At 39.8% G+C, this 27,249-nt stretch overlaps 2 protein-coding genes across 3 annotated transcripts; one reads left to right on the top strand and one right to left on the bottom strand.

The window, feature by feature from the left end:
- Nucleotides 1-315: 315 nt before the first annotated feature.
- Nucleotides 316-14,410, bottom strand: LOC117343622 (probable proline iminopeptidase). 2 transcript variants are annotated; one of them, XM_033906061.1, is made up of 8 exons: nt 14,298-14,410; nt 9,181-9,431; nt 5,909-6,032; nt 5,367-5,542; nt 3,418-3,502; nt 2,228-2,415; nt 1,445-1,589; nt 316-1,108 (listed from the first exon to the last, which is right to left on the bottom strand). In XM_033906061.1, the coding sequence occupies exons 2-8, from the start codon at nt 9,306-9,308 to the stop codon at nt 998-1,000; spliced, it is 957 nt and encodes a 318-aa protein (XP_033761952.1). In that variant the 5' UTR covers nt 9,309-9,431; nt 14,298-14,410; the 3' UTR covers nt 316-997. The 2 variants fall into 2 exon arrangements, with proteins under 2 accessions (XP_033761952.1, XP_033761951.1); XM_033906060.1 differs by lacking the exon at nt 14,298-14,410 and having other exon boundaries at nt 9,181-9,523.
- On the top strand, nt 11,813-26,737 carry LOC117343623 (probable proline iminopeptidase). Its single transcript, XM_033906062.1, is given in 9 exon segments — nt 11,813-11,932; nt 14,318-14,500; nt 16,008-16,131; nt 17,144-17,319; nt 17,733-17,817; nt 18,181-18,252; nt 18,254-18,369; nt 20,031-20,175; nt 26,273-26,737. Coding segments are annotated over 9 exon segments (1,032 nt in total). The 5' UTR covers nt 11,813-11,912; the 3' UTR covers nt 26,384-26,737.
- Nucleotides 26,738-27,249: the final 512 nt, after the last annotated feature.

The following is a 27,249-nucleotide window of genomic DNA, read 5'->3' as shown; positions in this document are numbered from 1 at the left end:
GTAAAACACGTGCAAAGTGACCGCAGGGCCATGTATCGGCGATTTTCTAAGTTTTCGTCTTTTGGTGGATAATAACTAAATATTACTGATTTTACTCTTTCTTCCTTTTAGGGACGTAAAGGTGAAACAACCGTTATAGGGGCTAATTTTCACATGGATTTTTTTTTCTTTCGCGGTGGGTCATTTCATATCTCATACCTGAATGTGTCGTTTTACCCCGAACACATTGTGATGACAATTTGAAGCTTTGTAACTTGCACTGCCACCTTTAACTCTAAAATGCTTTACTATGAAAACATAAGGAGAAACATGTTAGGAAATTTATCAAAACTTTTATTGTCGTTGTGTTGATATCTTGTACATCAGAAAATGTTGGTTCGAGTCTAATCGTCAGTTTATCAGAGGCGTTAATTAATTTGGCTAGTCAATTTCTCTCAATTATCTAGTCGTTATCCCATAGAATGCAGGTAGTACCTTATTTCTATGTTACAAAAACATTTCCCCAAAACTCCATATATTTTACGTATATTTGATATAACAAATCAACAAATCGTTAAAAACATAAGCATACATTTGAAGATAAAGATAGTAAGTACCTACAAATATCAAGAAGAAACGTCTATGGCTGAGTGGGTCTGGTGATCAAGCGAGAGCTAAAAAATCTACCAACTTTACCAAAAAATGTTACACACAGTTAAAGATTGGTCATTAATAAACGGTGTTGTAACGAAGGTAACATGGCACATAACAACCATTATCACAAAATGACGTGGTTGGGAATATATACAAAAAATAAAATAAAAATATATAATGTTCAACTAATCAAGCACTATTTGTTCTCAGTAAAGATGAGTATATTTGATTCCAATCACCAGTTTGATCAAATTTTTTTTGTGTATATATATATATATACATGTATTAACTGTCCGTGTCCTCAATAAAGAACAAATTTATCAAAGAACTTATTCCTGAGGGCTTATACCAGTCATTGGTTTGATCACAGGGTTTTGTATTTATCCGTGGCCTCTATCAGCTGGTTAAGTATGCCGACTTCCTTTGTAGAATGACCAGCATCAGGTATTACATGAAATTCGGCCTCTGGCCATTTCTGTTCAACAAAAACCGAAATTTTAAGTTTAAGTGCCAACTGAATGCCTCTTACCTGATCAATAGTTTTACATAATAAATGAAACAATCAACAACCTCATTCATTGCAATAATACAGGTGTCAATAACGTTTTGCTCTTGAAAACATTTAATTATAATTTCCAAAAAAACGTCACAAACAAATCATCTTTCTGGAGGAGATACAGGTAAAGCAGACAATAAACTCTACGTTAATTCCATATTCATGCAATAAATAAAACCCTGATAAAAACACACTGAGGATTGTAGACTGAATACAACCAATGCCAACCATTCAAGCTCAAAAACAAACCCATACCTTATGAAGAAGCCATGCTGTTTCCATAGGACAAACTACATCATAACGTCCTTGAATAATGGTCGCTGGAATATGTCGAATCTTCCCTACATCTTGTAAAATTTGGTCATCTGGATTAAACCATCCTCCATGTACGAAGAAGTGACTAAAAAGCAAGGCGAGATCTTAAGCAACAGTGACGTCATCCTTAAGTTGTCTTTTAAAATATTCTGAACATTATATTACAATCAATGATCCACGAACTTTCCTGATCCGAGGTAAATATTATCTACAAAACAGCTTTATGACTTCTTTAGCCGTCTGATATAATTTCTTCCCTGTTGCCTACCAAGTTCCGAAATACAAATGACACCATGTCATAATCAAACACTTATGGTGTAAAGGAAATCATCGAAATATTGTAACATTTAAATCATTTTCTTCCACAATACGCTGTGTTATTCCATTCTAAGACCTATGTACAAATTAGCTGACTGGTGGATATATATGTATACGAATATATAAGCTTCCGGTCTTTTGATTGGTCAAGAATTGGAACTTTGACCCGAACTGCAAATGTTACTGATGTAATCAATAAACGAATGACGTGTCATCACCTGGTCCCGGCGGTCACTTGTACACCTTATTTACATGTGTACATACCCTAAATTAGACTTGGACACATTCCCGTTTTATATCAAACAATATGTTATATCAGGAACTAAAAGGCGATTATAATTAACATCCCTTCCAATTAGGATTCGCTTAATATTCAGTTTGTTGGTCATACATAATACTGTTTACCTCTCGATCCTGGCAAATTGCTGTGCCCAGATATCTCCGTCCGCCCTCTTTAACAAGTCCTCGTCAACCTGTAAGCGGGATGTTGCCATTTCCCATTTGCTCCATGCCTTTGCTGCCTTCACTCGCTTTTCCTCATCATCACTGGTCAGATGTCTGTAGTAGGCACTCATCAAGTCTCCCCTTTCTCCCTGTATCAATAGATAACAAATAATACATCATCAAGTCCCCCCTTTCTCCCTGTATCAATAGATAACGAATAATACATCTCCCCGTCTACATTTCGACATTTTGTTTCATTTTTAGTTTCCTCATTCGCCTTCTTTGTATCAAATTTCAGCCCTGACGCATTACTTACGAGTCCTGGAAAAAAACTGTATGATGAAGTTTAATACCTAGTTCCAGTTTGTATTTAATTCTCATTTTAATAAAAGGTGCCAATATCTTGTGTATCCCCAGTACAACCCACTCTGAAATACACGTTCCAAGGCGACTGTGGTATTGCATACCTGTTTCTATCACAACTTTTTCAGAAAATATAAAACGCTCACAGCTGTAATTACACTTTCTATTATACAAATTCATGCTAAACACACGTTTTTATAAAATATAACATCACATGAGACTATCAATGCAATATGAAATTTATCAAGTACTTTTGTACAAGAAATATATTTAATTTAAAAGGGAGGGTACACATTTTTTACAGAAATCATGTTAGGTGGCGCTGCGTATACAGCATTTGCCAATTTTCGTTTTAGTGTCTAAAATGACATGTATTTGGTAAAAGTCTATCATAATATCATGCATAAAATAAGATTCGGCCGTGGGCCGCCATGCACCACCTCCTTTGTAAATAACGTTTGGAACATGGCTAAAATAATTGTAAATTTGTACCCATGGGTTCTATCATAGCTCAATAAAGGAGAATATGGTGTAGAGATATATGCTAAACACCATAAATAGTCTGCCAAGTAAAGAAAGGTTTCATCGATTACCAAGGTTCCTGCAAACATTGATTAGAATTTTGATTTCAGATCATAAGACAATACACGACCGAGGATACCATACATGATGCCAGACAAAATGGGTCACTTTCTGACCTTTAATGTCCCTATAATGTCGTAAATGTGTAAATGGGTAAAATGTCAATTGTACATCTACAGGAACAGGTACACAGAAAGATGGCTCACCTCGGGTATCGGGGCTAGATAGTCCTCCCACTGATCAGGAAATAAATGGTTAGCCCCATCCTGGTAAAACCACAGTAATTCTCGTCTGAAATACAGAACATTTACCTTTTGAAATTCATTATCAATATTAATAATGTAAGAGCTTATCAGCTTTACTTACAAATGAATGTCATGGAAGAGCAAAGCAGGAAACATCGACCTTTCAGAAAAAACAACATGCCCTATTAATATGAATTTATATAATAACTTAAAGTATACATGAACAGTTAAACCTCTCATATGTGGCTGTATTTTTCCCTCCCAGTGTTGCTTACTATAATAGTTACCTAAACCTGGATTAAGAAACCACCTGTCAATGTGACCTTTGAACCTGGATTAAGAGACCACCTGTAAATGTGACCTTTGAACTTGGATTAAGAGACCACCTGTCAATGTGACCTTTGAACCTGGATTAAGAGACCTCCTGTCAATGTGACCTTTGAACCTGGATTAAGAGATCTCCTGTCAATGTGACCTTTGAACCTGGATTAAGAGACCATCTGTCAATGTGACCTTTGAACCTGGATTAAGAGACCACCTGTCAATGTGACCTTTTTTATTGTCTCCCTTTGAAAGTCCTATATGACAGTGACACTGGAACAAAAATGGCTTACCTGACAGATTGGTTATTATAAAATCACTCTCTAACATATATATATGCAACATAAAATTTGTCTGTGAGGACTGCAGTCAAATTCATTTCATCTCATTCGTACAGATTTGTTTTCAGTTTCTATTTAACTCATATGCTGCAGTAAGGACAGAAGCTGGACAAAACCCTTAAACAGTGTTATCTATCTGGCAATCAGCCAATGCCTCATAACGAGGCCTTACATGTTCATAACATCTCAGAAGAAAACAAATACAGTGCACTCTGTCTAAACCGGACACCTTTGGGACCACAAAATAAAGCCGGTTTGTAGAGAGTTCCGGATTGTAGAGATTCTACTTGATATCGTCGTTGAATGCAAAAAAAATAAATAAATAAATAAAAAAGATATACATTGTATTACAAAGAAGATGTCATTGTGCATTATTCATGCATAAATACAAACTTTGAATTAAATAATATAATTTAATTCAACACTGGCAATATAACACTGTGTACGTTACATCGGTTGAAAACAATCACTGATTGTTGTTTGTTTTAAGAGGCCTTCCACCGAGTCCTTACAATCAACCGATCTGACACTTTCAACAAGTGCAGATTCCCAATCTGAACAATTAGCCTCAAATTCTAATTGGTCCTTAATGTTGTCAGTTGTCATGAGATCCATGTTTGTTGATAATAGAAACGGAGTAATACAGAAGGTATGTCGTCACCATCATCTCAGACTTCCTCATCCGGGTACATCGTGTAGTGAGGTCCGCGAAGGGGAAGCCAGCCAGCATTAAACATTACTTAATTACGATACATTTACAAACACGTAACATTATGGGTATTAATAGACAAAATGCATTCTTTATTCTACCTAACAACTGTTTAGGTGATTATCAGTCGTAGCCACCTGTGGACAATGACATTTAATGGTCAATTATTAATATACCTGTGCGGCAATTACAACTGTATAAACACTCGTCGGGAGCCCCTGAAGCTACCAGGGAAACATCAATGGGACCGACGCCGGTTTATACAGAGTAGATTTACTACTATACAGAAGGAATGGGGCCGGAATATATGGCCGGGTTACAGAATAGACAGAGTCCGGATTATGCAGAGTTTATTTACTATAAATAAAGAAGGGAATTTTCGGGACCAGATTATTTGGCCGGTAAATATCCGGATTGGTCAGAGTCCGGTTTGGACAGAGTGCACTGTATACTTCATTGACCCGTAATATAAGACTATTAAAGTTGTAAGTTTGCAGTCTGGGCTTATCACAGGATAGATATGGTAGCATAAATATTACCTGCGTAAGTTGAATATTCCTCTAAGTACAAGGGCCTTCACAAAATCTGGATGTGTCTCCGCATACACAAGACTTAGTGTAGACCCCCAGCTCCCTCCAAACACCACCCACTTGTCGATCCCCAGGTGTTTTCTCAGACGTTCTATATCCTCTACCAGGTCCCAAGTTGTGTTTTCCTGTCAAAAATATAACAAAATAAACTGGAGTACTAATTATTTCAACAAATCCTCATGAAAAATAACTTTGTCTTGCATGATTAAATGGATTGAATATTTTGAATCTGATTGACCAATTTAAAAAATATGGAGCCCAGTTCATACCTAAAATGACATATAAGTTATTAACCTTGGGAAAAAAATATTCAATTACTGATAATTCTTAATTTGACTTCAGTATCTTAAATTCTTGGTTTCTTGAATTTCTTTTTAGTTTAGTCATGCATCAGCTGTAATTGAACATCTAATTCAGTAAAAATATCTTATCTGACAGTAATTTAGCCTGTTTGAAATCATTATCTTATTTCTTCATTATTCCAAACTTACTCTCAATTCCGCAGCAGGTGTAGACTTTCCAGCTCCTCTCTGGTCAAATAGAATAATTCTGTAAGCCTCAGGGTCGAAATACCTTCTGTCTCTGCCAGAGGTACCCCCTCCAGGTCCTCCATGTCTGTAAATATAGAAACATTTTAAATGTATCTACATATTTGTCTTTTTGTCAACTTCAAAACATGTTCAATACATGTAGTATAGAACTTTCAGCTTTCAAATTCATATGTGTAATAGGTCAGAGGTAACAGAATGGTCTGGTGTGACCTCACACTTGTAGATTGATGTTGAAGACAAGGGAGATGCATGTACCTGATAATGCAAGGTTTAATGATGTACAAAATACACATAAAATAGCAGGAGTTTCCTATAGCTCCAGATATCAGACATTTTAATACACAGATGTCTTCAGTATCTGTGTAGAAGAGGAGAGTATCTAGGTCACCTTACTGGCTGTGCCTAGTGGAGATTTCCCTTCAGCCTATAGGGACTTTCCTTACACCTAGTGGAGATTTCCCTTCAGCCTATTGGGACTTATACCTAGTGTGGATTTCCCTCTAAACTAGCATCAGGCAAGTGGAGATTTCCCTCTAACCTAGTTGAGATTTTCCTTCAACCTAGTGGCAATTTCCCTTAATACTAGTGGGGGTTTCCAGGTAACCTAGTGAAGATTTCATTTTAACCTATAGGGATTTCTCTTTAACCTAGTGGGGATTTCCCTGTAACCTATAGGGATTTCCCTTTAATCTAGTGGGGATTTCCCTGTAACTTAGTGGGGATTTCCCTTTAACCTATATAGCTAGTAGGGATTTCCCTTAAACATAGTGGGTATTTCCCTTAAACCTAGTCATGATTTCCCTTAAACCTAGTGGGTATTTCCCTTAAACCTAGTGGGTATTTCCCTTAAACCTAGTCATGATTTCCCTTAAACCTAGTGGGTATTTCCCTTAAACCTAGTCATGATTTCCCTTAAACCTACGGGGAATTTCCCTGTAACCTAGTGGGGATGTCTCTGTAACTTAGTGGGGATTTCCCTTACATTATGTAAACCTAGCAGGGATTAATTACCTAGTCGGGATTTCCCTTTAACACATATGGATTTCCATTTAACCTAGTTGGGATTTCCCTTCAACCTAGTGGCAATTTCGCTTAAACTGGTTGTGCCTAGTCAGTCTGGTTGTGCCTAGTCAGTCTGTGTTGTGGACAGTCAGTTTGTGTTGTGGCCAGTCAATCTGTGTTGTGGCCAGTAAGTATGTGTGTTGTGGCCAGTTAGTCTGTGTTGTGGCCAGTCAGTCTGTGTTGTGGCCAGTTAGTCTGTGTTGTGGCCAGTCAGTCTGTGTTGTGGCCAGTCAGTCTGTGTTGTGGCCAGTTAGTCTGTGTTGTGGCCAGTCAGTCTGTGTTGTGGCCAATCAGTCTGTGTTGTGGCCAGTCAGTCTGTATTTTGGCCAGTCAGTCTGTGTTGTGGCCAGTCAGTCTGTGTTGTGGCCAGTCAGTCTGTGTTGTGGCCAGTCAGTCTGTGTTGTGGCCAGCCAGTCTCTGTTGTGGCCAGTCAGTCTGTGTTGTGGCCAGTCAGTCTGTGTTGTGGCCAGTAAGTCTGTGTTGTGGCCAGTCAGTCTGTGTTGTGGCCAGTCAGTCTATGTTGTGGCCAGTCAGTCTGTGTTGTGGCTAGTCAGTCTGTGTTGTGGCCAGTCAGTCTGTGTTGTGGCCATTCAGTCAGTGTTGCGGCCAGTCAGTCTGTGTTGTGGCCAGTAAGTCTGTGTTGTGGCCAGTCAGTCTGTGTTGTGGCCAGTTAATCTGTGTTGTGGCCGGTCAGTCTGTGTTGTGGCTAGTCAATCTGTGTTGTGGCCAGTTAGTCTGTGTTGTGGCCAGTAAGTCTGTGTTGTGGCCAGTCAGTCTGTGTGTTGTGGCCAGTAAGTCTGTGTTGTGGCCAGTCAGTCTGTGTTGTGGCCAGTCAGTCTATGTTGTGGCCAGTCAGTCTGTGTTGTGGCTAGTCAGTCTGTGTTGTGGCCAGTCAGTCTGTGTTGTGGCCAGTTAATCTGTATTGTGGCCAGTTAGTCTGTCTTGTGGCCAGTTAGTCTGTGTTGTGGCCAGTCAGTCTGTGTTGTGGCCAATCAGTCTGTGTTGTGGCCAGTCAGTCAGTGTTGCGGCCAGTCAGTCTGTGTTGTGGCCAGTAAGTCTGTGTTGTGGCCAGTCAGTCTGTGTTGTGGCCAGTTAATCTGTGTTGTGGCCAGTCAGTCTGTGTTGTGGCCAGTCAATCTGTGTTGTGGCCAGTTAGTCTGTGTTGTGGCCAGTAAGTCTGTGTTGTGGCCAGTCAGTCTGTGTTGTGGCCAGTCAGTCTGTGCTGTGGCCAATCAGTCTGTGTTGTTGCCAGTCAGTTTGTGTTGTGGCTAGTCAGTCTGTGTTGTGGCCAGTTAGTCTGTGTGTTGTGGCCAGTAAGTCTGTGTTGTGGCCAGTGCAGGTCGTGTTGTGGACCAGTCAGTCTTGTGCCTGTGGCCAATCAAGTCGGTGTTGTTTGCCAGTCATTTGATGTTGTTGGGCTAGTCAGTCTGTGTTGTGGCCATGTTTAGTCTGTTGTGTTGTGGCCATTTAGTCTGTGTTGTTGCCATCAGTGTTGGTGTTTTGGCCAGTCAGTCTGTGTTGTGGCCAGTCAGTCCTGTGTTTGCGGCCAGTCAGTGCTGGTGTTGTGGCCGTTAGTCTGTGTTGTGACCAGTTAGTCTGTGTGTTTGTGGGGCCATTGTAAGGTCTGTGTGTTGTGGCCAGTTAGTCTGTGGGGGTTGTGCCAGTTATAGTTCCGTGTTGGGGCCAGTCAGTCCTGTGTGTTGTGGCCAGTTCAGTCTGTGTTGTGGCTAGTCAGTCTGTGGTTGGTGGCCAGTCAGTCTGTGTGTTGTGGCCAGTCAGTCTGTGTTGTGGCCAGTTAGTCTGTGTTGTGGCCAGTCAGTCTGTGTGTTGTGGCCAGTCAGTCTGTGTTGTGGCCAGTAAGTCTGTGTTGTGGCCAGTCAGTCTGTGTTGTGGCCAGTCAAAAGGCTCAGATGTCCTAACATGTACAGTAAATATGTGCATGCAATGTATATGTTGTAAATGTGTACTGTACATGTATATTAAAACTGATTAACAAGCAATTTTATATAAAATAAATATTGTCATTATGAAAACCCAAGTGCAGATATATTTACCTATTTGATACAACGTGTTGGTTAGTTCAGTGAAGGAAACTCTTTTTAGATAACAAAGTGAAAGTAGAAATATAACGAGTTATGTCCCTTACTTACATAAATATCACTGGGTTTCCTTCACTGTTTCCGCTTTGTTCGTAGTAGATCTCGTGGATTTCCGAAACCCTGAGTTTTCCGGAATCAAATGGTTCAATCTCTGGAAACAAATCTCTCTTTGCCGACATCTTGTTTTCTGCGTAAACTCTAATTTGTCTTTTCGGTCCAACAGTGCTCTCTGTGCGTGGGCAGCTGGCGGTCAAAGGTCTGTTTACGAACCGGATTCCCGACAAAGTCCGAACCACTTCAGACTTGATGATATGACGAGGGCGGCGACAGATGTGGAAATGTGTTATTAATTTAGAGGCAAACATAGAGTTAAAAAAAATGAACGCATGTCATGCATTGATGCTTTTTTTTTCCAATTATTGATCATTTTGGTGACAATAATCACAGCCCGACAAAGCCATATACGCCCGACACCGCCCAGTGTGACTATCGGAGTTACTCCCCTTTGTTTTACTTGTTATTGCTAGGCCTATAAGCTTGACAGCAAATGGGGACCGAAAATTGGTGTCACCTGGTATAGTAGGCCGAGTGTTTTGGGTTTTGTTTTATTTAAGTTCCTATTAACAGCCAGGGTCATTTAAGGACGTGCCAGGTTTTGGAGGTGGAGGAAAGCCGGAGTACCCTGAGAAAAACCACCGGCCTACGGTCAGTACCTGGCAACTGCCCCACGTAGGTTTCGAACTCGCAACCCAGAGGTGGAGGGCTAGTGTTAAAGTGTCGGGGCACCTTAACCACTCGGCCACCGCACCCCCTCGGGGTGCTCCCATGCATATTCGATACTCACTTTTTTTTATTCATAAGCATATATATATATATTCATTGTATAATATCTATATTTTATTTTAAGTAATGATAATTTATTCATTGGATAAAATTATCCCTAACTGATATAAATACATATTTGTACCTTGTATTTCCTAGCTATTTTGATGAAATTGTCGAAGAAAATTATATTCTATATGACATATTGAGATCTTTATCAGTTTGCTGTAATGAGCGAAGTTAGGATGAAATGGGAAAGCGTAACTGGAAAAGGAAATGTTGGATCTGTTAAAAGTATAAGTATTATGCAATAAAACGTTTACATGTTCTACACGTAAAAAGCGAGACGACCGCTAAAAACATACAGGTCTCGTCAAAAATCTTTATAAAATAATCTTACAAAAATAGAGATGTCCGTCTGTAATAGGGAGGATCCGAGACTGAACTAGGCCCATATTGATATGCATTTCCTGTAAATCGGAATTTCCCGGATCAGGACCGCTTCACGCAATCATGTGATATATACGTCTCTTATATAACCAATATACATGTGTACAGGTATCATAGACATAGAATTTTTTTCCGCCTGAAGTACCATTCAACTACCCCAAGTTTAAATTTATTTTTTATTGTTTAATAATTTATGTTTACCGTTATATACGAGTACTTGATCGCGTTATATCAATGGTAGATATTTCTAATTCTAAAAAAAGCTGGGATTTACGACATTAAAACTAATCATATAAAAAAAGCTGGCTTGTTTCATGAGTAGTGTCTTTTTAAGCATTGAACTGCTTTCAGTTGGAAGTTATTTAATTCAACATGAAGCGCTAGCGCGTTCATTAAATTTGCCTTTGTCCAGTTGGCATTCATCAGCCCATAACTTCCAACTAAAAGCAGTTCAATGCTTATATTTACATTTGACAACGATTTTTAAAGACTATATCCAGGAATTTTGCTCCGACGATGAATGAACAAATTATTATCGTCAAAGACGGAACAGCCTTTTCAACAGCCATCTTTCGTTATCGCCGACGTGACAATTATGACGTCACTATATTAATGACGTCATAATAAAGATTTGGAAGTTATGGACTCATAACTTCCAAGTGAGCTTGGTAAAGTTATATAGTGGGGCTGCAGTGTACACTGTTAATGTAAATATCATTGTATAACGATCATAAAACGAAGATTACCGGCATTAAAACTAAACTGGTTTGTTTCAGGAGCAGCAGTGTCTACCGCGAGTTGTATAACGAAATATAACGAAGATTATCGACATTAACACTAAACTGATTTAGATTCTTTCAACAATATGTTGGTGTTATTCAACTCCCAATGCATCAATTTATCATTACAACTGTTGAATAACATTCACTTAATACGTGTTTATTAGTTGACACGTTGACCAACAATCGACCAATAATCGATAATAATTTGAAGCGCTTGGTTCAAGGTCCCGGAAATGTTAACACACAATAAGTAGTTCTCAGTTGATTTTGACATATTAAAAAAAACTATTTTTAGATTTGTATCAATTTCTTTTGCTTTGAAAAGAAAATTATTGCTTATTACTTGGTATGTTTTGTAATAAATTGTGATATTTCAATATTTTCTGAGATTGTCAGTTTTGCATATAAATTTAACGGCATTTAACTTTAGGTAATACTCTTACATCCCACATGATTATGTGAAAAGAACACACGTTGACACAAAACCGGTGAATTCATCCCAAAAGAGCGTTACTAACGTCCAACGTTTATTCGGAGATCGAGAACCAGGGATCGCGAACTCCGGTGGGAGTAAATTGTGAAGAACAGACCGTAGCTGTAATGTGTTGTTTCCTTGTCAGCGCGTGCGACATTGTGTGTGGCCTTGACCTTTCTGGAGGAACGGATGGGATGGATGAAGATTCGTATCAACTCTGATGGTTAATAATATTGGTGTTTATACGAATACGAATGTCTGCAGCGCATGAAAGGTGAATTGCTACCCTGATATACAGTACTGCTTCGAATTCGCTAAATCACGGCGCCTTTTACACGCGAGTAGTGGTTTATGCATTATAGTGGCGAATATATAATATATATATATACAGCTGTACTAGCTTCTGCTGTTCTTTACAGGTCTCGTGCAACTAAAATTTAAATTAAACCAATGAAATCCGTAAAGAAAATGTTTCTTAGGTTTGTAGCTATTTCCCCCCGAGTCATTAGCATACGAAATAGATGTATATTTCTATATATAAGAAACAAGAGTAAGTATACACTCTTACTAAAAATAGAAGCTGTAAGGTCACCAGTGCAAAAAGGCGGGAATTCCCCTGGTAGGGTTTCCCAGTCCACTGTAAACGGTTACTGTATGCCACCAAACCTATCCACTAACATCAGTGTCGGGTAGCGTCGATTTTAAACTTTAATTTGATATAAAGTTTACGTCATTTTAACTTCAAATGAGCGATCGAGGGGATGAAGTCGCCGGTAATTAGATAATAATAATTTGTGCGGGGCCTTCACTATTTCGTCGTGTCTTATAGATTAAACGTCGTGTGTTAGTTTCACTTTCCCTTCACTAACGCTTTGGCGTGACTTGACGATACAGTCTGATTTTATAACAATTTATCACTTTCATATCATCATAATAATTGTATATATTATTGTATTGATGTGTATGTACTGTTATTATCATTGCAGGGAGAGGGATTGTATAGGATATATGCCTTTTGGCTGATCCCCATTGTAGCAAAGATCTACACAGTAAAATATTCTGAAATGAAAACAAAACACTTTCAAGTAGTCACTAATAACAACCCCCTCATTTATGAGTTAACGACTAAGCTTGATATACAACTGGCCACAGATGGGTAGCTGTTCTTGTAAAAGAGGAGGGTGTATGTCACCTTACTCGCTTAGACGAGGTCAATGATACCACATCTTTAATAACAAGGAGTAATGAAAAATGCCCTGCCCCTGACTCGAACTGACGACCTTTCACTCTCACGTCAAACATTCTCCCACTGGGCTAAAAAGGAATCCCCACTAGTCTGATCCTGGGCTAGTAAAATGACCTTGTTACTCACATCCTGTACACCACTGAACTCAGTGTTTAAATTACGTCCAACTGCAAGTAAACAGTGTTACAAATATATGATTTCGCTTTACCCTTTCCAATGTAGAAACGAGTCCTTTCGGATTACGGAATTAACAATCTTGGTAAAGCACATTAAGACCATTCTATCTATGTAAAGTATTTTATTCTACCTTATGTTTCAGTCCATTTGACCCCGTTTAAACCACAGGCGCTTGCATATAGAAAATATCACTTTCGATTTTATTTTGATATGACAGCGGTATGTGTAATGTGTAAGAGGGCCTCTTACACATTACACATACCGCTGTCATATAAAAAAAAATCGAAAGTGATATTTTCTATATGCAAGCGCCTGTGGTTTAAACCGCCCCATAGACTCCTGGGATCGGGATCATAAATTCACAATGTTGGTTGACCTTTAGCCATGCAATGTTTCTTCAAGCTTTCAATGAAATTGATCCAGTGCTTTCGGAGAAGTCAAAAATTTAAATTGTTTACGAACGGACAACGAATGACGGACGACGGACAGAGAGCAATTCGACGATTAGACTTGTTCTGAGTTTGCAAAAAAAAAATTTAAAAATCACATTTTTCTATGCAAGCGCCTGTGATGAGAGCCACTTGCATAACCTCACCGCGGCTATCTGATAACACATTCATTGAAGATGTATGACGCGGATAATTTGCATACAGGGTGACGAGAAGGTCACGTGTTCATAATCCAGCTCGTGTTACATTGGCTGAAACGGCAAAAGGGGTGTCAAATGTTATTGATCGGCAAATGAAACGTCCAATAAGTAAATTAGAAAACGTCCAGCCTGTCCCGGAGATGATATATCCATGATTAAGAAAGGGGAAACATAGCAACAAATTTAAAAAAAAAAAAAAAAAAAAAGTAAAATCGAACAAGATAGAAGACAGATTTTTCATTTGTTAAAAAGAACGGATGTACTTCAGTTAACTCGCTAACCTGTTGAATGGGTTGAGTTACTGCGTTAGAGAGTTGGGGTACTGTATCGACATACCTGTTGTGTGCACAGGCGCTTGCATAGAAAATGTGATTTCATTTGATAAATTATCGCGACAGGTCGTCATAATAGCACGACTTGCCGTGTTAATAACACGACTTGTCGACATAATTATCTCGACAAGTCGTGTTACCGTAACGCGACCTAAAATAACACGATGGCAGAAATATGCCACCATAACTTGTAAACTGAACTCAGTGGGGTTATTGTGTTAGCCAGCCGACTTACCGGGATACTGACCCTCACAGACAGTTACACGAACAACACGTCTTAAAGAGTGGGACACCGGCAGTTACTTCGATAATGTCAGCAAAGAGGGACTTATTTCCAGTCATAGAACCGTTCCACTCCGGAACACTGAAGGTTTCTGAAATTCACGAACTCTATTACGAACAATGTGGGAATAAGGACGGCAATCCAGTTATATTTCTGTAAGTTATATATATATATATATATATATATATATCTTGAATACGTAAGTACAAAGGTAAGTTAAGATTAGCAAAAGTGCCTGTGTGTTTCTAACATCTTGGAATAAAATGGAGAGCAAATTGCTATTTCAGTATCGCTAATCACTTCATCTACACGCAGTAGCCATATTTAAAGTTTGAAACAAGAAATAGTGAAAAAATAACGCTTTTTATTCTCATTTTTATCCATCGATCGTCATTCTCAAACAAAGCTTGTTTATCAGCCCCTGATGACGTCATCAGGACATTATATAACACTACCTTGTCGAGATAAGAAGGCGGTAAATGTCAAAGTTGAGGAGAATTGGATTGTATGCAGGGGTGATATTCGGTAACGATGAAACAAATGTAAACATGGCGTATAGTCAGTTTACACATGTTTACCGTCATGATGCATTTGTATTTCTATCCCTCATGGTCACTTTTAAAGTGACCACTAGTCAGGGATTCTGTAAATAGGTTAACTTCGTGTCCGCAGGAAATCCATCACCATATCATTGGTCATTAGATTTGACCAAAGAGTCTGGCCCCGCCCCCCTCCCCCGCCCTCCTTCAAAAACATTGACCTCATCATCATCCCCACCCCTAGAGTATTTGACCCTACTCAACCCCTTCTGACCCCACACGTGATCTGAACGTAACAACGGGTATTGGTGAAGTACGTTTTACCAAATTGCAAATTGACTAATCTTTTGAAAGGCACTTTAAGATATGTTTACGTTATTTCGTATCGCTCAACGACCGATACAACTGGAATGTTATTGTACAATATTAATTTAGAACCTTGATGTTGGTGAATATTATTTATTTATTTATTTATTTATTTACATGAATTAGCTACATTTACACCAAATGTTCGAATAGCTTGCACGAAATTCACAAACATATCCGATTCAAAAATACTGACTTGCATCTCTGCAACTGTTCCTTTCTGGGCTCAACAGTTATGTAAAGGGCCTAATGTATTCATACCTAGGAGACGACAGGGGAAATTGGTGATTGACTTCCTTTTCTTCAAGTAAAAGAATTGTACAGTAGACACACGAATATCACCTTTAAAAAGCATACCTTATATATACCTTTCTCTCGGACAAGATCATCGGTTAGATTGGTCACGTATACTGTATACACCTGTATTCCGTACGTGTTGAGGATCTTGTCCACCTTGCCCCGATTAAACTACATATTGAATTAGCATCATCATCATCAATCACCACCACCACTACTACCACCACCACCACCACGATGATGACGATGATGATGATGATTTGTAAATTGTTAATGTAGTGTTACCTTCCTCGTGTCAGCAATAATAGCCTGATAAGTTGTATAAAACATGTTAGCTCATTTAGGACGAAGACTTCTCACCATAAACTATTGAGAATCAGTGTTATATCGTATTTATCCTAATCCCTGAGATATATACGCCGTAATGAGGTGTATAAACTTCTCTTGATTATTTTAACAGTCACGGGGGACCAGGGAATGGCACCTGTCCAAGAGACCGTCGATTTTTTGACCCTGTGGCCTACAGAATCATCCTTTTTGACCAGAGGGGGGCTGGAAAGTCGACACCTCCTTCAGAACTCCGTGTAAGTAGGATGCTCTTAATCTGTCTCTCAGTTGCGAACATTTGTTATTATCAAGGTAATTAGTATTGCGATCTGTTAAATCTTTATAATGTAAATGTATATGTATATATTCCCTTGTGTAATATGGAGTACCCGATTCTCCTTGATATGCCTGGTGGTTCCATTACCACCTCCATGGTCCTTACTGAGGATTGTACCAGAGACACAAGATAATCAGCTTTTAAAACAAATGAGAGTTGGGTACAATAGAGACAAAAATGAATTAGAATGACCTATGCAGCTGTTTTGCCGTTCTAGGACTCGACAATGATGTTAGGGACATCATACAGCTGTGTCGTCCTTCTAGGACACGTCAGTGATGTTAGGGACATCATACAGCTGTTTCGCCGTTCCAGGTCACGTCAGTGATGTTTGGGACAACATACAGCTGTTTCGCCGTTCTAGGACTCGTCAGTGATGCTAGATACATCATACAGCCGTTTTGTCTTTCAAGAACTCGCGATCGACAGCGATGTTAGGGCAACGTATATATACAGCTGTTTCGTTGTTCTAGGACTCCTCAGTGATGCCAAGGACCTAAAGTGTTGGTAGAAATGACCTTAACACGGAACGCGAAAGGAAAATCAAGTGGCATTACTACTGGGGGGGGGGGGGGGGGGGGGGGGGGCGGGGATATAAGTTTCCTTCTCGTCCGTCCATCTGTCTATCTGTCTGCCCGTGTCAGTCTGTCCACTCAGTTTTCTACACTTTTCTCAGCCATTCTTCAAAGAATGTTTGTGAAAGTTGGTATGTAACTGAAGTAGCTACATATCAAGTTCGAGTTTCAGGGTTTCCGGATCAAGGGCAAGGTAAAAGTTGCTATTTTTAGTGGGGACATGTATTGCTTTGCAATACCCAGGCATGCTTGTTATTCGATGGTTTCCGTGCAATGTGTACCTTATTTATATTCTGCACTCGTTATATCGGTTTTTTAGATTTTTGATTTCGTGTATTCTCTGCTTATTTGTAACAGGAAAACACAACTTGGGACCTGGTAGAGGATATAGAACGTCTGAGAAAACACCTGGGGATCGACAAGTGGGTGGTGTTTGGGGGGAGCTGGGGAGCGACTCTCTCTCTCGCTTACGCCGAGACACATCCCAGTCGTGTAAAGGCTCTCATCCTGAGGGGTATCTTTGGCTTGACAAGGTAATCATATAATATAATTTGGTTTATGAATAATGGGTAGGGTTAAAGTTTAAACAAAAGCCTAGTAGAAATCTCTCTTAGAAAAGAGAGATTTTATTCTGTCTCTCCCTAGCCTAGTATGTAATAGATATAATGAAATGTTTTGAAGGATCGGAAAAACTTGCAAATTCGGGCCTACTAGCAAGACCCGTAAATACAAAACCTAGATCAGATCTTATTGAAATATCGTATGAATCCGATGCTAATTAAGAAAAATAATAGTTGGCTCATGAAACAAAGTAGTCAAGAGCATTTCTTTCTTTCAAAATACTTAAAAGCTTAAATGTATTATCTGAAATAAGATAGAAAACTAATTGACCTTTTTATGAAACACTGAATTTTAAGTTTTTATTTATACCCTTTGTGTATGACAGACGGGAAACGCTATGGTCTAACCAGGATGGGGCCTGTCACATATTTCCCGATATTTGGGAGGACTATTTGGCCCCTATACCAGAGGTGAGTATACAAACGGTACCTTGGTGATAAAATAATAGTCTAGTCACGCGTATCTGCTCAATTTAGATAAATAGTGTCAATTAAAAAAACTGCAACATGTGTTATGCTTGGATGTGATACTTTCGACTGATTCTAAAATCATTGTGATATTTTTTATGAGAATATAGTATCTACCATTGTATTGGTTTTGTTTGAACTTGGGCGAAGTCATGGTAACCTTACTATCTTCATACACATGTTTGAATGATTAAAGCTATTAGACATTAACAAATGTACTGTGTCTCCCATCTTGTAACATTCAATGATCTGCAATATTTGTGTTAAAACAGGACAAGAATTGTGTGCACTTTTTTCTTTTATCAGGGAGAAAGGGGAGACATGATGAGTGCATACTATAGATATCTGACGGGTGACGACGAGGAAAAGATGATCCAGGGCAGCCAAGGCGTGGAATAAATGGAAGCTGGCCACGTGCAGCCTGTTGATGGACAAGGAACTGGTAAAGAACGCTGAGGAAGACAAGTGGCCACAGCGTGGAGCGAGGATTGAAACGTGAGGATATCAATAGTTTGTTTGTTTGTTTTTGTTGTTGTTTTTTACATATATATATATATAAGTTGTATACTGGAGATGTATTTGATATGCAATATGAAATTCTGTTACATGTATATAGGGGAAGCAACCAGGATTACCATACATCATCCGGTTTTTCTACAGACTAAATTCTGTCCAATCATTTTTCGGTATTGAAATCTTTTAAAATCACTGATAGTGAAGAGAATGCGCAACAGCCTCATTTGTATTGGATTCGTAAACGTCAAAAGTCGGTGTTGCAGTCATATTTGATAAAAGTTACCCCTTCAGTAAAATCAATGGAATGCGGATTCTAAAATAAACTTACATCTTTAGAAAGACATTGCATAGTCCTTCAATTTTACTCATAGGTATATCTTTAGATAACAAACACTTTACTGACCATGTCGGTCGGATGTACCCTGTAGAACCTGAATTCAAGGTCACTACAGACACAATATTTGTTTACAAGGTCACTACAGACACGATATTTGTTTACAAGGTCAATACCGACACGATATTTGTTTACAAGGTCAATACAGACAAGATATTTGTTTACAAGGTCACTACAGACAAGATATTTGTTTACAAGGTAAAAGGACAGCTTACTACTAAACTGTTTGATAAGCATGATGATTTCCATTGGTTAATTTTCTATTTCTGGTTTTATTATCGATATCATTATTTCATTTGGAAATATTATATTCCTTAATGAATATGACGTCACACGTGTCTGATGTTTGTTGATACGCCAAGTAGCTCCGTTTTCATAACCCTTTCCTTTGAGACACCAAGATTTATAAGGCGGTGTATTTGATGCAGCAGGAGACGCTTTCTCTTTTGAAACACTTTCTCATTGTACTTTCTCAGAAGTCTCAATGCAGGTCAATATTTGAATCTGTATCGCTACTTTTGGGATATCTTTATCGTTACGTTTATCTTATATTATTTGGGTAAATACCGATCTTCATGTGTCTTGTGAAGTCTCTCCAAAGGGCAAAGAAGAGGAAACATCTTTGTGTAAATTAGGACTGTGTTATCCTCCTCACTTGGCGACCGATAGGTGATTTGGTAAGATGATACCAGTTAGTTTTCATGTAGCAAAGGAGCATTTACAGTGTTTACGATAAGGACTGCCACATTAGGTGGAGTAACTGATATTTGTCTCCTCCATTTCAAGGATTTATACATTTAGACGTTTGTGATGTACGAAATGTAATTCGACATAGTCAAACCCCGCGAACTCAAACACCAACTGTCAATAGCTCAAGGAATGCGGGTTCGAGTAAGTGGGGTTTGACTGTGCCATTTTATCACATGGACATTTTCGAAAGGGTCACTTCATTATCCCATTTAAACTTACGAACGCAGAGAAAGACATTCTCTCCATGTTACTACTATTAGTGTCAGTTTTTTAATGATCGAGCTGTTCAATTTAATTCTGTCCTTACAATGAAACAGTGGCTCTCCGGTCACTGTGTATTCTTACTTTTCACGTGACCGATCTCCGCCTTGTTTGAAACTCTGAGTCAGACATATCAAAGGAAATTCTAGACACAGGCGTCACGTCAATCTATGAGAATATTATACCGTTGATTCTGAGGCTAAACATGCATGGGATTTTCTTTTTCTGTTTTTAGTCATTATTTTGTTCATGGCGGATGGCTTAAGACGGACGATCAACTTTTGAAAGATGTGGAGAAAATTCGTCACATCCCAGGAACAATTGTCCATGGCCGCTATGATGTTGTCTGTCCCATGGAAACGGCCTGGATCATTCATAGGGTATGGTTTTTAGCTCACCTGGACCGAAGGTCCGGTGAGCTTATGCCATGGTGCAGCGTCCGTCGTCCGTCGTCCGTCCGTCAACATTTGCTTCAAATCGCTACTAGTCATCAAGTTCTTATTGGATTTTGACCAAATTTGGTCAGAAACATCCTTGGCAGAAGGGGATCAGATTTTGCATAAATGGTGACTCTGACCCCCAAGGGGCCTTAGGGGCGGGGCCCTATAGGGGAAATTGAGGCAATTCCTTTAAATCGCTACTAGTCATAAAGTTATGAATGGATTTGAACCCAATTTGGTCAGAAACATCCTTTGGGGAAGGGGAACAGATTTTGCATAAATGGTGACTCTGACCCCCAAGGGGCCAAAGGGGCGGGGCCTAATGGGGAAATAAAGGTAATTCCTTCAAATCGCTACTAGTCATAAAGTTATGAATGGATTTGAACCCGATTTGGTCAGAAACATTCTTTGGGGAAGGGGAACAGATTTTGCATAAATGGTTACTCTGACCCCCAAGGGGCCAAAGGGGCGGGGCCTAATGGGGAAATAGAGGTAATTCCTTCAAATCGCTACTAGTCATAAAGTTATGAATGGATTTGAACCCAATTTGGTCAGAAACATCCTTCGGGGAAGGGGATCAGATTTTGCATAAATGGTGACTCTGACCCCCAAGGGGCCTGAGGGGCAGGGCCCAATAGGGGAAATTAAGGCAATTCCTTTAAATCGCTACTAGTCATAAAGTTATGAATGGATTTGAACCCAATTTGGTCAGAAACATCCTTTGGGGAAGGGGAACAGATTTTGCATAAATGGTGACTCTGACCCCCAAGGGGCCAAAGAGGCGGGGCCTAATGGGGAAATAGAGGTAATTCCTTCAAATCGCTACTAGTCATCAAGTTATGAATGGATTTGAACCCAATTTGGTCAGAAACATCCTTTGGGGAAGGGGATCAGATTTTGCATAAATGGTGACTCTGACCCCCAAGGGGCCTGAGGGGCAGGGCCCAATAGGGGAAATTAAGGCAATTCCTTTAAATCGCTACTTGTCATAAAGTTATGAATGGATTTGAACCCAATTTGGTCAGAAACATCCTTTGGGGAAGGGGAACAGATTTTGCATAAATGGTGACTCTGACCCCCAAGGGGCCTGAGAGGCAGGGCCCAATAGGGGAAATTAAGGCAATTCCTTTAAATCACTACTAGTCATAAAGTTATGAATGGATTTGAACCCAATTTGGTCAGAAACATCCTTTGGGGAAGGGGAACAGATTTTGCATAAATGGTGACTCTGACCCCCAAGGGGCCTTAGGGGCGGGGCCCAATAGGGGAAACTGAGGCAATTCCTTTAAATCGCTACTAGTCATAAAGTTATGAATGGATTTGAACCCAATTTGGTCAGAAACATCCTTTGGGGAAGGGGAACAGATTTTGCATAAATGGTGACTCTGACCCCCAAGGGGCCAAAGGGGCGGGGCCTAATGGGGAAATAGAGGTAATTCCTTCAAATCGCTACTAGTCATAAAGTTATGAATGGATATGAACCCGATTTGGTCAGAAACATTCTTTGGGGAAGGGGAACAGATTTTGCATTAATGGTTACTCTGACCCCCAAGGGGCCAAAGGGGCGGGGCCTAATGGGGAAATAGAGGTAATTCCTTCAAATCGCTACTAGTCATAAAGTTATGAATGGATTTGAACCCAATTTGGTCAGAAACACCCTTTGGGGAAGGGGATCAGATTTTGCATAAATGGTGACTCTGACCCCCAAGGGGCCTGAGGGGCAGGGCCCAATAGGGGAAATTAAGGCAATTCCTTTAAATCGCTACTAGTCATAAAGTTATGAATGGATTTGAACCCAATTTGGTCAGAAACATCCTTTGGGGAAGGGGAACAGATTTTGCATAAATGGTGACTCTGACCCCCAAGGGGCCAAAGGGGCGGGGCCTAATGGGGAAATAGAGGTAATTCCTTCAAATCGCTACTAGTCATCAAGTTATGAATGGATTTGAACCCAATTTGGTCAGAAACATCCTTTGGGGAAGGGGATCAGATTTTGCATAAATGGTGACTCTGACCCCCAAGGGGCCTGAGGGGCAGGGCCCAATAGGGGAAATTAAGGCAATTCCTTTAAATCGCTACTTGTCATAAAGTTATGAATGGATTTGAACCCAATTTGGTCAGAAACATCCTTTGGGGAAGGGGAACAGATTTTGCATAAATGGTGACTCTGACCCCCAAGGGGCCTGAGAGGCAGGGCCCAATAGGGGAAATTAAGGCAATTCCTTTAAATCGCTACTAGTCATAAAGTTATGAATGGATTTGAACCCAATTTGGTCAGAAACATCCTTTGGGGAAGGGGATCAGATTTTGCATAAATGGTGACTCTGACCCCCAAGGGGCCAAAGGGGCGGGGCCCCATATGGGAAATAGAGGTAATTCCTTTAAATCACTACTAGTCATAAAGTTATAAATGCATGTTGTAAACTCAGAGAGTCTGGACTTCATTATTTCTTTAAAGCAGTTGGGATCCCCACGCTATAACCATAAATAGCATTGTTTGAGGTTAATAAACAAAAGGAATTGAACATGAACATTATTTTGACATTTGGTCAAATCCAACCAGGTGAGCGATACAGGCCCCATGGGCCTCTTGTCTTACATGTGTATTTCAATACAAAAAGATTAAGTGAGTATCAACAAAAAACACTCAACAATAGCAATAGCAATACTGACGAGTCTAAAAAGTACGAAACAGCCGACTAATGTCACATCACATCACTGACAAGTCATAGGACAAAACAGCTGTATGGTGTCCCTTATATCACTGACAAGTCCTACGACATAACAGCTGTATGATGTCCGTTACATCACTGACAAGTTTTAGGAGGACAAAACAGCTGTATGATGTCCCTTACATCACTGACAAGTCATAGGAGGACAAAATAACTGTTTAATGTCCCTTACATCACTGACAAGTCATAGGACAAAACAGCTGTATGATGTCCCTTATATCACTGACAAGTCCTACGACATAACAGCTGTATGATGTCCGTTACATCACTGACAAGTTTTAGGAGGACAAAACAGCTGTATGATGTCCCTTACATCACTGACAAGTCATAGGACAAAACAGCTGTATGATGTCCCTTACATCACCGACAAGTCCTAGGACAAAACAGCTGTATGATGTCCCTTACATCACTGACAAGTCCTACAAGGACAAAACAGCTGTATGATGTCCCTTACATCACCGACAAGTCCTAGGACAAAACAGCTGTATAATGTCCCTTACATCACTGACAAGTCATAGGACAAAACAGCTGTATGATGTCCCTTACATCACCGACAAGTCCTAGGACAAAACAGCTGTATGATGTCCCTTATATCACTGACAAGTCCTACAAGGACAAAACAGCTGTATGATGTCCCTTACATCACTGACAAGTCCTAGGACAAAACAGCTGTATAATGTCCCTTATATCACTGACAAGTCTTAGGAGGACAAAACAGCTGTATAATGTCCCTTATATCACTGACAAGTCCTAGGACAAAACAGCTGTATGATGTCCCTTACATCACTGACAAGTCCTACAAGGACAAAACAGCTGTATGATGTCCCTTACATCACTGACAAGTCCTAGGAGGACAAAACAGCTGTATGATGTCCCGTATATCAATGACAAGTCCTATAAGGACAAAACAGCTGTATGATGTCCCTTACATCACTGACAAGTCTTAGGAGGACAAAACAGCTGTATGATGTCCCTTACATCACTGACAAGTCCTAGGACAAAACAGCTGTATGATGTCCCTTACATCACTGACAAGTCTTAGGAGGACAAAACAGCTGTATGATGTCCCTTACATCACTGACAAGTCCTAGGAGGACAAAACAGCTGTATGATGTCCCTTACATCACTGACAAGTCTTAGGAGGACAAAACAGCTGTATGATGTCCCTTACATCACTGACAAGTCCTAGGAGGACAAAACAGCTGTATGATGTCCCTTACATCACTGACAAGTCTTTGGAGGACAAAACAGCTGTATGATGTCCCTTACATCACTGACAAGTCCTAGGACAAAACAGCTGTATGATGTCCCTTACATCACTGACAAGTCTTAAGAGGACAAAACAGCTGTATGATGTCCCTTATATCACTGACAAGTCTTAGGACACAACAGCTGTATAATGTCCCTTATATCACTGACAAGTCTTAAAACAAAACAGCTGTATGATGTCCCTTATATCACTGACAAGTCTTAAAACAAAACAGCTGTATGATGTCCCTTACATCACTGACAAGTCCTAGGAGGACACAACAACTGTATGATGTCCCTTATATCACTAAAGAGTCCTAGGAGGACAAAACAACTGTATGATGTCCCTTACATCACTGACAAGTCCTACAAGGACAAAACAGCTGTATGATGTCCCTAACATCACTGACAAGTCCTACAAGGACACAACAGCTGTATGATGTCCCTTACATCACTGACAAGTCTTAAAACAAAACAGCTGTATGATGTCCCTTACATCACCGACAAGTCCTAGGACAAAACAGCTGTATGATGTCCCTTACATCACTGACAAGTCCTAGGAGGACAAAACAGCTGTATGATGTCCCTTACATCACTGACAAGTCCTAGGACAAAACAGCTGTATGATGTCCCTTACATCACTGCCGAGTCTTAGGACAAAACAGCTGTATGATGTCCCTTACCATCACTGCCGAGTCTTAGGACACAACAGCTGTATGATGTCCCTTATATCACTAAAGAGTCCTAGGAGCACACAACAGCTGTATGATGTCCCTTACATCACTGACAAGTCCTACAAGGACAAAACAGCAGTATGATGTCCCTAACATCACTGACAAGTCCTACAAGGACAAAACAGCTGTATTATGTCCCTTACATCACTGACAAGTCCTACAAGGACAAAACAGCTGTATCATGTCACTTACATCACTGACAAGTCTTAAAACAAAACAGCTGTATGATGTCCCTTACATCACTGACAAGTCTTAGGAGGACAAAACAGCTGTATGATGTCCCTTACATCACTGACAAGTCCTACAAGGACAAAACAGCTGTATGATGTCCCTTACATCACTGACAAGTCCTAGGACAAAACAGCTGTATGATGTCCCTTATATCACTGACAAGTCTTAGGAGGACAAAACAGCTGTATGATGTCCCTTACATCACTGACAAGTCCTAGGACAAAACAGCTGTATGATGTCCCTTATATCACTGACAAGTCCTAGGAGGACAAAACAGCTGTATAATGTCCCTTATATCACTGACAAGTCTTAGGAGGACAAAACAGCTGTATAATGTCCCTTATATCACTGACAAGTCCTAGGAGGACAAAACAGCTGTATGATGTCCCTTACATCACTGACAAGTCCTAGGAGGACAAAACAGCTGTATGATGTCCCTTATATCACTGACAAGTCTTAGGAGGACAAAACAGCTGTATGATGTCCCTTACATCACTGACAAGTCCTAGGACAAAACAGCTGTATGATGTCCCTTATATCACTGACAAGTCTTAGGAGGACAAAACAGCTGTATGATGTCCATAACATCACTGACGAGTCCTAGGAGGACGAAACAGCTGTATGATGTCCCTTACATCACTGACAAGTCATAGGAGGACAAAACAGCTGTATGATGTCCCTTACATCACCGACAAGTCCTAGGACAAAACAGCTGTATGATGTCCCTTACATCACCGACAAGTCCTAGGACAAAACAGCTGTATGATGTCCCTTACATCACTGACAAGTCCTAGGACAAAACAGCTGTATGATGTCCCTTATATCACTGACAAGTCTTAGGACAAAACAGCTGTATGATGTCCCTTACGTCACTGACAAGCCTTAGGACAAAACAGCTGTATGATGTCCCTAACATCACTGACAAGTCTTAAGACGAAACAGCTGTATGATGTCCCTTATATCACTGACAAGTCTTAGGACAAAACAGCTGTATGATGTCCCTTACATCACTGACAAGCCTTAGGAGGACAAAACAGCTGTATAATGTCCCTGCTTTCCTCACTCTATCAATCTTTTTCGTCTGTTTGACAGAGGTGGCCCGAAGCTGAGTTCCACGTTGTACCAGATGCGGGACATACTACAAAGGAGGCCGGGGTACTTCATTATCTAATCGAGGCCACAGATAAGTACAAATATCTGTGATAAAATGGTCTATCTGGAATGGAACATTGACTTTTAACATTCTTACTTTTTTATTATAATGTCTGGTATCCGTCCTAATTAGGTGACTAATCAGGCTATAAATAGATTTGATTGATCGACTATTTCTAAAATGTTGATACTACAAATATATAGGTCGAACGGGATAGATTGATTAAGAGTTTTGAAATAACCATAAGAATCTAGGTTATGAATTCAATATTCAAATACTTCCTGATAACTGACTAAGAATACAATAATGTATATATATGATACAATTGTTTAAAGTAAAGCCGTACATGTCTAGGCTTTTCTGCGTTGTCAATTTAAGATGTAAATAAAAGTCGTCATGATGTAGACATGGAACTTTTCTTTTCGTTGCGACCAACTTCGCTACCCTGTTCTTAGATTTGGTGACAAAACGACAATCAATCAGAGCTTGAGGAATTTTGGCAACACCAGCCGCGTTCAGGTGTAGGAATGATCGGTTATAGCATATAAACACTGACGAGGATAAAAATGAGAATTTAACGACATCAGCTAAAGCAGATCTACATACTATAATATTATTTTGTGAGAAATAGTAAAGTCAGTTAGTCAGCCAGCCAGCCAGCCAGCCAGCCAGTCAGTGCGTGCGTGCGTGCGTGCGTAAAATCGAAAACGAAAACAAGAAAAAAACACAGAATGTGTCATGGTACAGATGATGATTCCTGACAATTGCTAGTTTTGCTTGCTGATCAAGTCAAAACTGTCCAGCTCTGAGTGCTAAAGAAAAAAAATGTTTGTATGTGTGTATGTGTACACGTATGTGTTTATGTATGTATGTGTGTGAGTATACATGTATGTATGTGTGTGAGTATACATGTATG

This window comes from Pecten maximus, chromosome 15 (genome assembly GCF_902652985.1).
Source record: "Pecten maximus chromosome 15, xPecMax1.1, whole genome shotgun sequence".
Taxonomy (NCBI): Eukaryota; Metazoa; Mollusca; class Bivalvia; order Pectinida; family Pectinidae; genus Pecten; species Pecten maximus.
Note: the sequence above shows the minus strand (reverse complement) of the source record. Positions and strands in the feature narration are given on the sequence as shown.

Bases quoted from the DNA above. Each gene is read 5' to 3' on its own strand.
- LOC117343622 (XM_033906060.1), bottom strand. From the start codon at position 9,494: ATGTTTGCCTCTAAATTAATAACACATTTCCACATCTGTCGCCGCCCT. The intron at 6,033-9,180 runs GTAAGTAAGGGA...CTATATTTACAG, and splicing joins GGAAACCCAGTGATATTTAT to ACATGGAGGACCTGGAGGGG. The intron at 3,503-5,366 runs GTAATATTTATG...TCTGTATTTCAG, and splicing joins GGAATATTCAACTTACGCAG to ACGAGAATTACTGTGGTTTT.